The sequence below is a fragment of the Octodon degus genome, unplaced genomic scaffold (genome assembly GCF_000260255.1).
Source record: "Octodon degus isolate 3935 unplaced genomic scaffold, OctDeg1.0 scaffold00031, whole genome shotgun sequence".
In the NCBI taxonomy this organism is placed as follows: domain Eukaryota; kingdom Metazoa; phylum Chordata; class Mammalia; order Rodentia; family Octodontidae; genus Octodon; species Octodon degus.
In genome coordinates, this window is record NW_004524607.1 from 121,042 (window position 1) to 139,236 (window position 18,195).

An 18,195-nucleotide genomic window follows, 5' to 3' on the forward strand; every position below is an offset into this window, starting at 1 on the left:
AAAAAAAAAAAAGACCATTAAAAAATAGCAATGAACATTCTAAGAAGGCACAAGTGTAATTTTGTAAAGCAAATTGACATTTATAGAGGAAATTTCCATTTATAAAGACATCTCCCTATCCTATACCAGGCAGACGAGAAGTGCCTGGTTTTCTCCTCCCTTCTCCTCTAATGAAAGAAGGGGCAGGATTGGCCAATGGCTGACTTGCCTCTCTCCCTTGCTTTCCTTTGCTCCCAGTTCCCCTCCAGGGTGGACTGGGACAACAGGACTCAGTGTCCTCCTGCTTATATAGCATCCACGCTCCTCCTGCCTGTTCTTACAGGGGTGCACTTGGCAGTCAGCTGTAGCACCTCCTGCTCCAGAAGTTCCAAGCACTGCCACCTCTTTGCAGATATGATAGGGACACTGCCTCTAACATGGCCAAGACGGGTGGGGGATCAGAACCCATTATTGACATCCCCACGCTCCTCAAACACCAACAGGGCAGCCATCAGGACAGCTGTCTTGGACACCCAGTTCCTGCTTCAGCAGATGTTTTTCCTGACTGTAGCAGGCTCCAATTTAAACTAATAAATAGAACTGAGTTTGGATCCATCAACAGGCTTGGGTCAGGTTTGCTTTTAGAACAGCACGGACCAATCAGCAGGCTCATGTATGGACTACTCACAGGCCTACTGTGGTTTCAGAAACAGCACCCTTTGCCCTCCTCAGGTTGGTCTAGGAGGGCTTCTCTGGTGCACAGACCTCTGTCTTGCTGCATAGGTTCTGTTTAAACAAAGGCTCGCTCTAGTGGTCCTGCATATCTGGTTGTGACTTGCTTCTCAGGTAATGTGGGCTCAGAAGGTCCTGGAAATCTCCTTAGGATTCATAACATGAGTAGTATTGACAAAGTAGTTGCTATAAATGAAAAAGCTATAAATACTAAGTGCTGTTAGCCCTGAACAGCTCCAGAGACCTGCAGCTGATGAAGATCAACAACTGAGACCAGCCTCTGGTAGAGTTCATTGACAATCCAGCAGAAGCCAGCATGGAACAGAGGCAGCTTTCAATAGCAAACACCTACCACCGCCAGAATCCAAAACGGCATCCAGCATTAACTGGTGTCAACCTTTGGCATCAGGACTGATAGAAGAGCTGTGTTTTGCCCAATTCATGATTTCTGTATGAATTAAGCAAAAGAACCCTCAACATTTTAATTCATAATGAAGAATCTATGACTTAAATCTTCATAATAAACTTTACTATATAGCTCTTATTTATCATACTTTTCCTGGTCACCTTTTCAGTCTAGAAACCCAAAATACATTTCCTTTACTTAGCCTATAATGGTTTTGAAGCTCAAGTGCTAATTACATTGAGTACTCCCGTGGATACAGATGCAACATACATGTCAATGAATTTCTGTTTTTCTCTTGTTAATATATCTCTAACCAATCAATAGAGCCACTGAGGGTATAGCACAGTACTTTACTTGTTTAGCATGCATGGGGAACTATGTCCAATCTTCATAATCCCAAAATATTAGCATATAATGTACAAAGCCCCAGGTGCAAAACATATTAGAACATTTATGCTGATCTTACTTCATAAGAAAATATGATTTATACCACACACAAAAAAACTTCCAAAGGTCTCCTTGCAACCATTTCAAAGTAACCTTAGATAACTGCTGAATAATCTAAAGACATTCAATGAAATCAAAGCCATTACTCAGCGTGGTAAGTAACTAAGTCAGATTATATAAACCCATCAACAGTAAAGATCTGCATCTTTTTGTCCTCCTCTTGGCAACCATTAAAATTCCATAAAGAGGCAAGGTGCTCAGTAAATACCTGTTGTTTGAAAAAGACAATTTATAAGAAAAGAATCAATATAGCTTACATGTCTGTAATCACTTACTCTGGAAGGAACTCAAGACACCATGGATACTTGCTCTCCACCAGAGCGCAATGAGGGTGCACCTTCAAGCCAGTGAGGCCCTAGTGCCTCTCTGTACTAAGAAAATACCCACCAAAAGAAGTCACCCTGCTGACCAAAGGTCGCTCCCCACGTCCAAGCAACTTGCCAAGGCATCTCCTCAAGTGCACCTCAATTCATTTTTAGATGCACACAGACTATAAAAGAAAACCAAAAATACTGTATCTGGAAAGAGAAAGGATGTAAGTTTAGCTGTTACTTTAATCTGCTGACCACAGAGCTATAACAGACACTAGAGGTGTTTGTACCTTTCCTGTTGCAGTGAAAGCCCAGAAAAAGTTCAGTCGGGACCCCAACACATACTCAAGAGAATAAAAATATTAATATCCCCTATTTCTCAACTTAAGCCAAGCCAAGACAAATACATAAATTGTTAGCCTACAAGTAATTCAATAGGCTGAAGAAATGAGAGATGAGGGAAGTGAGGTGGGACTAAGGGAATGTAGTTTTAGGCAACTTCTTGTCACTAGAGAATACAAACCTTTAAATTAACACACAAAATAAAAGAACAATAAAATCATTCCCAGAGCAAATAACTTTCATTTGGAACACTAATTTATAGGTAAATGGCTGGTGAGATAGCTCGGCTGCCTAAGCGCCTGCCTGGCAAGCACACAGTCCCCGAGTTCAATCCTCAGTACCACACACCAGCCCTGAAACCAGGCATGGTGGTGCACGCCTGTGATCCTAGCACTGGGGAGGCTGAGACGGGAGGATCCTTATGAGTCTGGGCTGCATAGCAAGACCTTGTAAATAAATAAATAAATTAACAACATTAATTTATAGGTAAATACCAATGTCCCATAAAGAAACTGTGACCAAACAAGTCATGGTGGCAGTCAAAAAGCTTCAGGTTTTTCTGGTCATAAATCATACGAACCAGAGAAGACCAAAAAGCTAAGCTAATTTGTTGTTCCTAAGATGCCCCTCTTCTCAGGCTCTAGCTAGCACCCCCACAGGGCTTCCAGAAGAGACTCACTGCCCAAGAGGTACTCAGGGTATCTATGGGCAAGTTCTCCTCCAGGGCCTGAGTAGCTCATTGAGTAAAATATCACGTGCTACTAGGGAGGCTAGAAATCCATCACACATCCATCCAATGAGCATGTACCGGATATAACATTACACCATGTGCCTGGCCCCCAGGCCTGCTTTAGAGAGTCAGCAGCTCTTTACCCCAAAGAGACTGCCTGAGAATATCCAGCTTAGTGATGGCACATACAAATTACCAATCTAAAATTACAAAGAAGACCCAAATCAAGAGAAGAAGACAAACCAATCCAAATCCTAGAAACTAATACTTACAGAAAATCTCAAAAGAATCCATAAGGGATTCTGTACATGGTGTGGTTCTACAGGAACTCCATATACAGAAAATGCTGAAGCCAGCCACACACAGTGGTGCATGCCTGCAATCCCAGCACTCAGAAAGCTGAGGCAGGAGGACCACTGGAAGTTCAAGACCAGCCTGGGCTACAAAGTGAGCTCAAGGCCAGCCTGAACTGCACAAGACCCTATCTCAAAAAGATAAAAAATTTTTAAAAAATTGTAAATGTTGAACCCAAATTCTGCCCCCACAGAAGCGTATCGGAGAATAAAACCTGCTTAAGTTGCCTAAGTGTCTTGTAGTCTAAGTGAGCCAAGACAATTTAAAGCTAAAAAATTGGTACCAACAAGAGAACACCCGCAGTTTACCAAGAAAATGCACCTCAGCCACTGTGTCTCAGCACCTAATGAATTTTTCTGTTACTGAACAGTTCTCAAGACTCAAGGGTCCTAAGTCCATAGAAGAAGCCTCTAGTAGTCCTAACAATTCTGAACACAATTCCTAAATGGAAGGGAACAGAAGAAACCACCTGCTAGAAATTACAGTATACAAAGAAATAGGAGAGAAGAAAATACAATATCTTAAATATCTGAAAACATAACAAATAATAGGAAAATGCTAACAATAAAATCTACCCAATGACTGGTTTGACTCTTCAACCAGTCAAAACTAAGGAACATTTACTTTATTTAAAAAAAAAAAAAAAAGAAAAGAAAAGAAAGCCTAGTTTTCAATACAAAGTCCATACTAGGAAGGAAACTGTTTCTTACCTGAGACAAAGTAGACACAAAGTTTTCTAGGATGCAACACAGCCAAATGAAGTATTTCAGTACCTCTGTAAAAGAAAGTTTTCAAAGGTTTTAAATATTAATTTCAGATAAAACCAAAAAGTTTCAAAATAATTTCAAAAAGATCTCACAACAACCCCTGTAAGTAAACAAAACAATTAATTAGCTAATACTCTAAGCTCAAAAATAAAGTTAACAAGTATGCAAGCTGACAATCCCATAGGCTCAATACTCTGTCTTGCAGGTGCTGTGGCACTTGCCCGCAACCCCAGCTACTCAGGAAGGTGGAACAGGAGGATCCCAAGTTGAGGCCAGCCTGAGAAATTCAGTGAGACCATGTCAAGCAAGAAAAAAAAAAAAAAAAAGGCGGGGCCAGAGAGATAGCTCAGTAGAATAAGTGCTTCCCCGGCAAGCACAAGGGCGTGAGTTCAATCCCTGGCTCCACCAAAAAAAGAAAAAAAAAAAAGGCAAGAAGCCAGGGTTGGAAGGAGGGAGACAGGGAGGGAGGGAAGGAGGGAGTGAGGAAGGAAAGCAAGGAGGGAAGGAGGGAAAAAATACACTGCCTCCAGGAGCTGCTTGCATTTTGAAACAATGGGGACTTGGAGGAAGAGTGAGCCCAGAATCACCTTCCAGAAGAACCAGAGGACTGTACCACAGTAAGGAGCTACAGAGTGGTCTGCCTCTGTAATTAACCTGTCACTCTGGCGCTTAAGCCACTTAACCTCCCTGAGCCTGTAGAAAATAAAATGTTTCAATTAAATGAAACACAATCATGTAAGCACCTCCTAAAGCATAAAGGTCTACAAACACTCATCATTAAGAAAAGGCCTGTATCACTTCCAGATTTGAAATGTTATTAAAATGCTGACAACATTCAGTACAATCCCAATAACCCTGCCCTACTTCCCAGTCCATGTCAAGTGGTCTCCAGGAACAACAGGGTACAGGCTACAATTCCTAAACTTACAGTCTTTGAGAGTCAAGCTGATGGAGGTTATGACTACAGGATAGGAACAATTGTGATTTTTTTTTATATGTATTTGATACAGGATCTCACTACACGTCTTGGATTCATAGTGATTCTCCTGTTAAGCCTCCCCAGTGCTGGGATTATAGGGGTGCACCACCATGCCCGGTTTGGGTGGACAATGTGCCCACCTCAACTGCCACGCAGGCACTTAGACCTCTGAGCTACCTCCCCAGCCCCAGGAGCAGCTGTGATAAACCCAAGGCTGGGCCAGACTTCAGGAGGCGGCTACTGTTTGGTTCTGAGCTTGTAACCAGATCTCCACATTAATCAAGAAAAGCCAGAAAGCAGGCATTTTACTTACATATAGTTAGTCTGTATAAATTAAAGTTATAGGTAAGTACACAATATCAAGACTAAACAAAGAAGGTAAAATGTATGATTTCTACTATATGAGAAACCTCAAATATCAATCAATAGAATTGAAGTGAGATGATAGGAAACAATATTTTCAGAGATTAAGGAGAGAGGGATAAAAAACAGGAATAAAGGGGTTGAAAGTGATTGTGATATGTTACAAACGCTTAACCAATGGCCAAAACTGTATCACTGTTCTGTAGTGAAGACAGATCAAAAAAAGGAAGAAGAAGAGGAAGAAGAGGAGGAGCAAGAATCGGCTCGTGCACACCCAATCTTATGAATGAGCTTAAAAGCTTTGGGCTCCATCCATGAGAAATACCAGATGGTAAACTATGGTGTTAGAAATCAGAATGCAGCTGACTCTGGGTGCAGCAGGGCAGGGCGGCTGGCTAGGGCAGGAAGGAATTTCCTGAGTTAACAGACATATTCCAAGTCCTAACGGCCCTGGTGATCGCACAGGTCTATAAAATTATTGAAAAGTCAGGCTGTACAAGAAAAAAATGTGCATTGTACTGTGTGAAAATTATATCTTGGTGAAAAATAATATTTGGCTCAAGGACTAAAATTATACAATATACACTATTTTTAAGCAAATTTTTCATTTACAGACATAATAAACACAGTATTTTGAAGTGCAAAAAAAAAAAGAAAGAAAGAAAGAAAGCAGGCATTTTATGTGCAGCCTCTGGTTCTTAAATATTGTCAGCTCTTAAATTAAAACACTGCAGCCCACGTACGAAGCAGCCTCTAGTGTGCAATTTCTGTGCAAGCTCCGTCCTAAACTGCAAGGACTGTGATTCGAGTGTGAAGACCTTGATTAGGGTTCCAACTCGGCACCTTACTAAATGTGTTTAATATTCCGAGGGTTATCGGGTCATTCACAAAATAAGAATTATTTTAGATAATATCTATAAAACACTAATACTCTGACACATAAATATTGATCACTTGTGCTACTGCCAGAAAATGCAAATATGCACATCTATCATGCAAATATACACAACTATACACTACTTGATTGTGCCTTCAGAGATACTTTTATGCAATTGGACAGGCAAAACATGAAAACAGCATGACGTCATTTAAGAAAGTTAATATGGAGTCAGAGACAGGTCTGAGTCTTGGCTGTGTGGCCCCTACACTCAAACTCCAGTTCCATTATTTCTTAGTATTTAGAAACTTTATTTTTAGAAAAAATTTATAGTATATTGCATAATTCAAATATACATAATGATCACATTCATCAGAGGGAATTTGTACCTATATATGAAAAATCTTAGTTCCTCTTTTTCTCCCCATTCCCTTCCCTTCCCTTCTACTCCTCTTCCCTTCCTTATTTACAAAGCTTTGTTTCCATTTTATCCTCCCCCATTCCCCTTTACTTTTCAACAATTTCTTTCTATTTTACAATATATACTATATATTGTAGTTCCCATTTAAATTTTATTTCTCACTCCAGAAAGGCAATGTGATATTTACATATATGTGCCCTATTTAAAATTTCACTTAAGATTATGGTTTCAAGGTCCATCCATTTAGCTATAAAAGTATCAAGTTTGTCCTTCTTTATGACTGAGTAGTAGATCTCACTGGCCTTGCAGATAAGACTGAGACAAATGTTTATAAAAGCCAACAAGAACATCCACTCATTGGGGCTAGGGAGATAGCTCAGCGGTTTAAGCACCTGCCTGGCAAGTGCAAGGACCTGAGTTTGATCCTCAGAACTTTAGGTGTGCCATGCTGGCCCAGAAACTGGGTGTGGTGTCATATGCCTGTAATGCCAGTGCTGGGAAGGCTGAGACAGAAGGATCACTACAAGTCTGAACTGCATAGCAAGACCCAGTCTCAACAAGACAAAAAACAAAATAGAATAAAAGGAGTAGAGATGGACCAGCTTTATACATCATACCCTCCCAGGTCCAGCCTGTGCCCACATAAAAAACTTTTACCTCATGCTCTGGCTAAGGAACTCACATTGTACATTTCCAGCAAGACAAAATGGCCACTGGAGGACAGAGAATGCACAGCAGGATTTCAAAACAGGAGTTTGAACCTACTTTCCAAACAGGAGTCAGAGCCCCAAACAAATACCTCCTGAGGCCAATCAATTATAATGAACAAGCAGAGTGAGCCAAATTCAAAATTCAGGATACTAAACTGACTTAAGAGGGCACGGGGGCCCAAAAAGAAGAGGCAAACAAACCACCTGTGCCTATATGATAACTTTTCACACTACTTTTAAAAGATTAAGAAATATGGGCTTAATTTTAAGAATTCACATATGAAAATAAGATAAAGTCAGCAATATCATCAGGAAATAAAAAGCAGATATATTACACAAAGTGTAAACTAGTACTTTTCTAAAATAAATTAAGTTTAAAAGTAAAATACTTTGAAACAAATCTCTTGTATGGAAAAGACTTATTTTGTGGGTTAAGCTGTCATTCTTCAAGAGAGGACTCCATACAAGTAAATTATCTTAAAACTTCAAAGTTTTAAGCTAAAAATAACAATTATCTGACATTATGACTAATTATATAAATAGACATACCAATTGAACAAGTTGCTGTTTAAATAAGTAAATGCTTCCTATTTATTTATTTTTAGAAATTATCTATTTCCTTTAAGACTCTTTATGTCAGGTACCTCAGGTCTGTTACTATAAAAAGGCCCTACATTAGTCTATCATAAATGTAGAGGTTACGGGGGGAACTACCCAGGGGCCCCCTCCTGTCCCTCTCTCTGGACGGGAGCTTTCTTTCTCTCAATAAATATATTCTGCTCACAAAAAAAATAAATAAATAAAAATAAAATAAATGTAGAGGTTTCTATATTAAAAAAAAAGTGCTCAGTACATGAGGAACACCTGCACACCAACTTCCAGAACACATATAATTCTTCTTTGAAGAATCCACAGAAGTGACACAGTAAGCAACTGACACTGCACATGCAATACCAGGATGCCTGGGCTGTACTTACGAAACGAACTTTCCTACTTCCACTTGAAGAACTGGGTCTTGTAGATGCACTTCTAGAAGCAGATCTTCAGCCTGAGCTCCATCACCCGTTTTAACCGGATGGGGGTTGAAGATTCTAAGGTATCCCATAAAACTGCCCACAATTATTTTGTCTGTAGAGAGATAAAATAAATTTTAATGAAAACACAAAATAATCTTTATTTAAAAAAAGATACAGGGGTGCCGGGGAGATGGCTCAGTGGAATAAGTGCTTGCCTGGCAAGCACAAGGACCTGAGCTCAATCCCCGGTTCCACCAAAAAAAAAAAAAGAAAGAAAAGAAAAAAGAAAGAAAGAAAAAAAAAGATACAGGAAGGAAAACAAATGTTAGCAACTCTCTTTAAGAATAAAACTTCTAATGTACAAAAGAAATCTAAAGAGTAAAAAAATGCTGCATATACAAAGGCCACCCTGCCAAATGAAGACATGATTAAAGTGAAAGTGTTTGAAGAACACACAGCTTTTTAAAAGCAGCTTTAGCTGGAGATATAACTCAGCAGCATAATCACCTGCCTGGCAAGCACAAGGTCCCAAATTCAATCCCCACCACCAGGGGGCAAAAAAAAAGCAGCTGTAGGACTCGGGGCACAGGGGTGGCTCAGTAGTAAGAGCTTGCCCAGAAGGAAGGAAACCGTACATTCAATACCTCTGGTTAGAGGGGGAAAAAACTTTATAATGCTAATATTGAAATGTATTCAAGTCTTGACTTGGCATCAATCATAATTTGTCTCAATCAAAGCAAAAATTTTATCAAAGCAAGGTTATAAAGTGATTTCAACATAAGTTATCACCTCTACAACTGGTTGTGACCATCAAAAACACAGTACTAGGGGCTGGGGAGATGGCTCAGTGGAATAAGCACTTTCCTGGCAAGTGCAAGGGCCTGAGTTCAATCCCTGGTCCCGCCAAAAACACTGTACTAGAAAGGATTCTGAAGGGTCACTCCAGTCCCCTGATTAACAATGTCTAGTGTTGACATAGAGGGAAACATGCCAGATGCCACAGGTTCAGCTGTGTCTCCTAAAATCATATGTTGATGTCCTAACCCCCAGTATCTATCAGGGGTTACCTGGTATAGAAATGAGCACTAGAGAATGAGAAACGGCAGGCCCCAATTCCCACTAGGGTATTTGGAATTGGTTCTTGGGCTCAATTGGGGATCAAAGAAGTAAGACTTCTGTCCATACTCTAGGTGTGTACTGGGCACACCCTGTGCATGGCACCAGACAACTTAAGTTACCACTGCTAGTCACCCACAGTCCTGCTCACTGCAGTCGTGCAAACTCCAGGACAGGACAGCTACTTCCACAGGCCAACTGACAGAAGGAAGAATGCCAAACCCGATAAAGGACAGCTTTTTCTAAAAGTGCCAGATAATGTAAAGCAAGGGATTAATGAATTTGAACCTCAAAATCTTCATCATAGGGCAAAGAATAAGTCAGGAACTCTGGAACCTACAGAAAGAATTTCTTACCACATATATCAGGGACTTAAGCAAAGAGGATCTATTCAGAGATGCACTCTTTGGGTTTCCGATCAAAATAATGGGACTTAGCAAATCTCTTCAGGTTGTTAAGTAAAAGTAGTGATGCTGATCAGAAAGAATAAGACTGCATTGTTAGGATGGAGTTACTAAGAGAATCTGGAAAGCATCTGCATGTTGACTTGCACCTATAATCTCAGCACTCAAGAGACTGAGGCAAGAAAATCACAAATTCAAGGCTAGCCTAGTCCCCACTGAGGACTCAAGGCCAGCCTGAACTACAGAGTAAGACCCTGTCTCAAACAACCAAGAATTTAGAAAGATTGAAGGAGACTTAAGCCACCAAATTTTTCTAAAACATCCCCATTTAGTTTCCCTGTATCCTGTAATTGCTTAAACCCCACTGTAACTCACTGAATCACCAAGATTTGACTTCAGGACAGCCCTACTCTCAGAAATAAAAGGAAGTCAAGACAGTCAAAGTCACAGAGTAATAAACTAACCTTAAGAAGAACAATCTGTATATATCAGTTTTTAAAAATCAGAGGTACTACAGGCTGGGGAGATAGCTCAGAAGTCTAAGAACCTGCCTGGCAAGCACAAGGACCCAAATTCAATCCCCAGTACCACACGCCATATCAGCCCCGCACATGCCTGTAATCCCAGCGTTGGGAAGGCTGAGATAGGAGAATCACTACGAGTCCGAGCTGCGTAGCAAGACCCTGTACCAAAAGAATAAAAATTTTTTTAAAAAAATCAGAGGAATTATTACAGTAACTAGATTAACAGTCTGATCACAAAGTTCAACCTACAGTTAATTAACTAGTGTGTGATTTCCCAAATTAAAAGACTGTGAAGCCATTAAAAAACCATGAATGCTTTTTTTCTGAATAATACTCAATTGTAAGAAAGCACTACTGGGTTGGTGAGATAGCTCAGTGGTCTAAAGCACCTACTTAGAACAAGCTTAGCAAAGCACATGGACTGCAGTTCAATCTCCCAGTACCACATGCCAGCCAGCCCTGCCCCCAGGCGGGCTGAGCTGGCCACACACGCAAATAAATAAATAAATAAATAAATAAAATAAATTTAAAAAAAGAAAAATAAAGCACTACTATGTGTCAATCACATTCATTAAGGCCTTTTTTTTTAAAGTTTATAACCATAAATATTCCATATCAGTGACACAGAAGACTAATCCCAGCAGCCAGACCAGACAGTCCTGGCTTCTGCCTCTTCCCAAACATATTTCAGTGTATAGACTTGAAGCCCAGAACAATGACATGGCTGTGCACAGTCACTGTGATCACACCACATATACCTCCTGGACAGGGAGTTATCTCCCCAAGTACAGTCAGGGCAGGAAATGCTCAAGCTTTGTGAGAACACTGAGTACTGGGTTCTGAGAAACTAATTCTAGACTCCAGAAAGACTGCTAATGGTAGTCATGGAAGCAATCACTTAAATTTTTTTTTTCTTTCCCTTTAATACACAAATTTTTAGCACAGTTCACCCAGTGAGAGAACAAAGTCAATGTATTCTTGTTTGTGTGTTTGTTTCATCAATTTCTGAGCATTCAGAGCACCTATTTGGTTCCTGAATTTGTACATTTAAGGAATATGATATTGGGAGAGTGACACAGAATTGTTGCACACCAAGGAGAATGTCAAAATCAGTACCACTCACAGGCCAGATTTTGGATACCTTCCAAAATTCATATTAAAACTTAAATAGGCAGCTGAGGTGATTCCTAGCACATCTCTACTTAATGACCAAACATGCCAACATTAAAGTCCAATAGACCACACAGAGTTAAACTTAATCAGGACACCCGCACTTTCTCCATCTTTATTCATTTTTATCTTCTTGCTTTGTGTCACAGTGAAAAAGAAGTTCCCATCTGTTTAATGTCAGTTCATCCTTCCATCTGCATATCTGACCCCATCACTATCTTCCCAAATGTTTGTTTGGTCAGTCATAGCCTCTGCCCCACACACTGACCCTGCAGTGTCCCCAAGTCATCACCCTTTCATAGCTAAGTTTCTTTAGAGACCCTTAAACAGTCTCCCATCTCCCAATCAATCTTACTGTCTGAAATCTAGATCTTGTTATCATGGTAACCATTCATCCCCCCTAAGCAGGGATGGCAATAAACCACTCGCTACTACATGTCAGGGACACTTGTCAATCCTGTTATCATTAAGCCTTGCCACTCAGACACCAGCCTGCATGGTCCACCTGTCTCAAACAGCCTGCTCAAAATTGCCTATGACCCCTCTCCGTACACTTCCCCTTTAATGTCTGCATTCTCCAGGGACAACCCTTGGTTTCCCTCCCTCTTGTTCCAATTTCTCTCCTTGTTCAGGGTTTTAAATGCAAACGGCACAGCCCTCCCTCCCAAATCTTTACCACTACTCTTTTCTTGGCAAAACCGGGGATTGAACTCAGGACCCTGCACCTGCCAGGCAGGCACTTCCTCCACTGAGCTATCTCCCCGGTCCCTTTACCACTACTCTTATGCCAGGGATTTCTTCTTTACCACTATTCTATATGCTAGGGATTTCTATCAAAATTTCTATAACACAAAAGTGATGATAAAAATTCACAAACTTTACAGCAGCACCATTTAACTTTAGAAATTCTCAAAATGAAGACAGATAGGTGGTACACAGTTTAATTCCAGCACTCAGGAGGTAGAGGCAGGAGGATCACTCTGAAGCTGGCCTGAAGTACATAGTAAGACCCTGGTTCAAAAAACCAGAAAGAAACAAAGAAAGTAGGAAGGGAGGGAGAGAGGAAGGGAGGGAGGGAGGGAAGGAGGGAGGGAAGGAAGGAAGGAAGGAGAAAACAAAGTGGAGGGAGAGATGGAGGGAGGGGAAAAGAAAAGAGGGAAGGAGAGAAATAGTTCATTCTCAAAATTTAGATGTTTGACCCCTCTTAGAGAATACAATCTTGTAAGATCTCTTTTGTCTGAAACAGACAATCTTCACCTATAAAAACCTCTCCAAGATACTGGGAAATAATGATCAATGTTTTTATCCATATGGCACACAAATAAGAAACAATGCTTTTATATACTTCTTGGGAAAACAGAGGAAGCTGCTCATAGCTGGCCACATAATAGGGGTTAGGGGGCAATAGTTCAGCATACTGGTAACCACAGGTGGCACCCCAGTAAGGAGCACTAACAGGAATAGTGAGTGTGTTGTTCAGAAAATCAATAGGTGCAGTTTACAACCAAGGCAAGCTATAGACAGTTTGGGTAGCAGTGGGTTTGAAGGTGTCCTCTCCGGCAAGTATTTCTGTGGTGTGACTCTTATGTACCAAACTTTACAGGAACCACAGCTCTAACAGGTAAGCAAAGGTTAGGTTCCTTCAGGAGCCGTTCAAGGACACCCTCTGAACAGAGTCCTTCCTACCTCCTACTGTGTCAGACAGAACCCCAAGTTTCCTCAGAAATAGCTGACATAGTCTAAAATGTCATGTAGGACCTATCACTCTTCTTTGTTAACATAATTTTTCTCTCTACTTTCTCCTCAGATCCTACTGTTTTAATTATAGTAAAGAGACACAGAATAAAGAATAGTGAAGAGGACAATATTCATTACAACGAACAAAAAAAAAAAAAAGGATACAAGAAGCTTCTTTTCTAAGAAGCCAATGATTATCTGGATTACAAAAGAAAAGCTCACAACACCAAATGATTTAAACCACACAAAATAAGTCCCTGATTTACAAACAAGTTCCATTCCTAGAGAATTATTTGTAAACAAGATTTGTTAGCCAACAAAGTGAGTCTTCTACAGTACACCAGTGAAAGTTTGCAACATGTATATTCCTAGGTTGGGGACTTTCTGTATGAGTTTCATATGCCAATGATCTATAACTAGATGTTTTAGAGGCCGCTTAAAACATATGAAGATGCAAAGAACAATAAGTAAAAACAGGACAGAAATTGGCTTCAGTATTATAATAGGACAATGACAGCAATGATTTAACAGTTGTTTTCTACAAACACAGCTAGCATAATTTCACTATGACATGAATAGATTTCAGATCCACTTTCTAAAGGACATTATTTTTCTTGTAAATAATTTCTAAATGAGTTCTGGTGGTGAATTCTTAATCCCAGGACTTGAAGCTGAGGCAGCTCCAGGCCAGCATGGGCTACCTAGCAAGTTTGACACCAACTTGAATGAGACCCTGATTCAGATAAATAAATAAATGGATGAATATTGTAATTATGACACCTCAATTACGTTCTATAAAGTATACATTTAATAAGCGTCATTATTTTTACTTGCTATTTTCAAAGCTTTGCTCCTAGATGCACCATCATGCTGCTGGGATACAGCTCAGTAACAGAGCACTTGCCTAGAGGGTGTGAGGCCTGGTTCAACCCACAGCGCTAAGAATGAACGGCAGACACTGCTTACCTTGTCCACTCCCACTGTTGTCAACATCAGCCAAGCACAAACAGCCCTGATCAAATTCTTCTTTTTCTCCCAGAAGTACGGACCACCAGTCACGGGCTTTAAACAAAGACATTTCCCTTCACTCTAAAAAGAAAGGGTTCACTCTTAATAAAAATCCACTTAACATCATGAATTATCTCAAGTAGATCTGAAGACTTTTAGATTAACATTTCTGTATTAACTTTAATTTTTTTGTATTTTGGACACATATGTGAAACCACAAATCCAAATGGGTAGAAAAACAAAGCAGATTTTTTTCATTACTGTTGGCAAATTGGGCTGAAAAGTTTATGTTGGGCTAATCCTATCTTCTGAGACATTTAAGAAAACTGTGTAAAGAAATTTTTAAAATATTCTTTCAAGGACCATGATTTCAAATCCACCAGTACTACTGAGTGCAGAGTCCTTAGCAAAAATACTTAACTTTCTTTCAATCTGAACTGCAGCATCTTCTGTTACAGATAGCTGAAAAAATCCAATGAGATAAGGAAATCAAACATGGAAACTGGCACATGAGCTATAGAACTCAAAGTACCATGAAACTGAGTCCCAGTTGTGAATTTTATGACTGAACATGATGGTACCATTGACCACCATGTTTATCTACAAAAGATGATAGAATTCTGAAGAGTAGTTAAGGACTTAGATAACTTAAGTTTTCCACCCTTTCCACAGCAACTATAGAACTTATTTGAAGAACATTTTTCTATAGGTATTTGCTATGTAAAATAAAAGGCAGACTAATTGAATTGATTGGGGATAAGGTGTAGAATTTTTTCCTTTGGCTTTCTGAGTCTTATAGAGTTGTCTAATCTGTATATTTGTTTTGTTTTGTTTTGTTTTTTTAATTTGTATATTTGAAAGGCAGAAATAAGAAATTTACATAAAGCCATTCTTAATATTTATTGAACTATTTTTTAAAGTACATAAAAATATACACACCAAGGCATGTGTAATATACATCTTTTTTTATTATTCTAAGGTCACTATACATATTACTGCACTATAAACACATGCTTCCCCTTACTTAATCATTAAGCTACCTTTCTATAAGCAAATGCCTCAACTTCAAGGGCAGAAAGAAATCAAAGCCCACCAAATGAAATGCACACACAGCAGGGAGTCCCCAGTTAGGGTCTTGTGGCCTGGGATCCATAGAAGACAGCCCAAGGAGTCAATCAGGTTGTGACAAGTACCCACCTAGGGGGAAGAATCACTATCATCTGATAACATGAGCCAGAACAAATGGCCTGGGAAGGATCAATGTTTCTGAAACCACTTGCCCTCTCTTTTAGGCAGCTGTCTTCTACTTTTTCTTCCTTACAAAGAAAGTATGTTCCTTTCTTAAACTCTATCCCTTTAATTCATTACTGGTGCTGAGTTTATGATCCCAGCTAATTGGTCACCCAGCAGTGCTCACCCTGCACAGGACACAAGGTGCTAGATGTCATATTTAAACCCCCAGGACTTGAAGCAGGAAGACTGGCGACTTTGAGGCCAGCTGGGACAACTTGAATGAGACCCCATCTCAAAATAATATGGGGGAATTTTCTTGTTTCTATATTTTGATTTGGTTTGCTTTAATTTTGAGACATGTTCTAGCAGTAGCTAGCTCATGCTAGCTCAGGCTGGCCTTGAACTTGCTGTACACCACAGACTGACATTGAATTTATAATCCTCCTACTTCAACCTCCCAAGTGCTGAGATTACAGGTGTGCATCACCACACTCAATCCACAATAAAATTCTAAAAGGGATAAGAACATAGCCCAACAGTAAAGCACCCCTAAGTTCCACCCCTCCTACTAAAAACAAGAGAAGGAGAAAAAAGAAAAACCCAATACCAAAAATAAATATGTATACACTGTATATAATTTAAAGTGTTCTAAGAGATTTGACTTGCTAAACACCTGAAAAACTTTATATTATTGCTGTTGGGATTTTTTTTTTTTCTGGAATAAGTATTTCAATCAAGTAGTTAAACCACGTGGGTATATACTGAACAATACAGTCTCAAGATTAAATAAAAGGGCTGGGGACATAGCTCAACGGTAGAGCACTTGCCCAGCATGCACCAGGCCCTAGGTTCAATCCGTAGTACCACCAAAAAAAAAAAAAAAAAAAAAAAGTGTGACATAACCATGTAAGCTATAAATACAGCACAGCAATTACAATTTTAAAAATCCTTTAAACTCATAAGTAACTTGTAAATTGTCTTCAAAACAAAATCTAATTCTTGAACTCTTCACCATGAAAAAAACCTCAGCAATCATCCTCTTTACCTATTGCTAATACTTCTCTCACCTGTCTCTCTCCCTGTCTCCCTGTCTCCCTGTCTCCCTGTCTCCCTGTCTCCCTGTCTCCCTGTCTCCCTGTCTCCCTGTCTCCCTGTCTCCCTGTCTGCCTGTCTCCCTGTCTGCCTGTCTCCCTGTCTGCCTGTTTCCCTGTCTGCCTGTCTGCCTGTTTCCCTGTCTCCCTCTCTTCCTCCTTTCTCCTTTCTCTCTCTCAGTACTGGCAGTATTTAAAACCCAGTTTTCTCTCCAGTATATTTCAAGTTCTGTATGTGTGTATATATAAGATGTGTGTATACGTGTGAGATACGATTTCATATTTAAAGTAAAAGATGGCTAAGAAATCTATAAACTTCTCCAGGCACTTCAAGTCGGCTGCAGAACTTGACTGGGTGGAGGTTCTGATAAAATCAGCTTAGTTCGAATAAACTGCTGGGGTCTGCAGAATAAAGACAGGATGGGAGCAGTAATCCTATTGCGGGCAGCATTAGGGTGTTAGTGTGGCCTCCGCGGCCACCACAGGCTGGGAAGTCCTGGCTGGCTCTGAGACCTGTTGAAAAGTCGCCTGCAGATGCTGAGGCACTACGCTGAGCCTGCAATCAAATCCTTAAACCGCGCCCTTTCTCAAGATGCTCCCAGGGTCAACACGTTTTGCGCCCCCAGCTTGCTCGTTTTGTGCAAACATCCTTCCTCCAAGCTCACACCAGGCATTCCCCAATCCATCACACGCCTCGGGGAACCGTTCTGCCTACATAAAAGCAGAGGAAAGACTTAGCTTCCGAAGTTTCCCTCATCGGTGCTTCTTACCTGACGTTAAATGGAGCGGACTGCGCCTCGCCTTCCTATCGACCCCAGTCTACAGACTTCCAGGGAAATGCTCACTAGGTCCGTGCGGACCAGACCACTGTATCCCGATACAGAAAAAAGGCTCCCCTCAACCTCCTACCCAGACCGCTCTCCTCTTCTAAGCAGCCTCGAGCCGGAGAGCAGGCGCGATACCCCAGACGTCGCGAGCGCCGTGGTCACCTGTAGAGACAGGCAGCGGAGACCTGGCAAGTAAGGTCGATCACATAGAGTAAGCAACGGAGCAACGGGGGAGGGGATACACCGCCAAGCGCACCGCTGAGAAAGGGACACTTTCGGCCATCTAACGCTTATCTTCGCCCGGTTGTCTTGGCGACCAACCGCGGGTGCCACTGCGCAAGGCAGACGTGGCGCCGCGGAGTCTGCTGGGACTTGTAGTCCAGTGCCACTGAAGTTACTTCGCCGCGGGGCCGCCTGGGAGTTGCAGTTCAGTGCAGCTCAGGGGCTGCGCCGCGGAGCCACCTGGGAGTTGCAGTCCAGGACGGCCGAGGCACTGAAAGACGCGACAATTTCCAGATGGCCGCGTCTGGAATCCAATTGGTCCTAGACAGAGAGTCGTTGCCGCAGCTGCCTCCTCCACTTCAGCAAAGA

At 40.9% G+C, this 18,195-nt stretch overlaps 1 protein-coding gene across 1 annotated transcript in view; it reads right to left on the minus strand.

Annotated features, from left to right (window-relative positions):
* Bbs9 (Bardet-Biedl syndrome 9) overlaps positions 1 to 17,915 on the minus strand; it is a gene marked incomplete at its 3' end in the record, with an annotated part of 110,936 nt that extends 93,021 nt beyond the window's left edge. Inside the window, exons 1-4 of the mRNA XM_004629646.3 lie at positions 17,767 to 17,915; positions 14,412 to 14,534; positions 8,456 to 8,606; positions 4,072 to 4,136 (exon numbers count right to left, since the gene is read on the minus strand). Of these exons, the coding sequence (XP_004629703.1) occupies positions 4,072 to 4,136; positions 8,456 to 8,606; positions 14,412 to 14,523 (328 nt within the window). The remainder of the gene's footprint in view (positions 1 to 4,071; positions 4,137 to 8,455; positions 8,607 to 14,411; positions 14,535 to 17,766) is intronic.
* Positions 17,916 to 18,195: the final 280 nt, after the last annotated feature.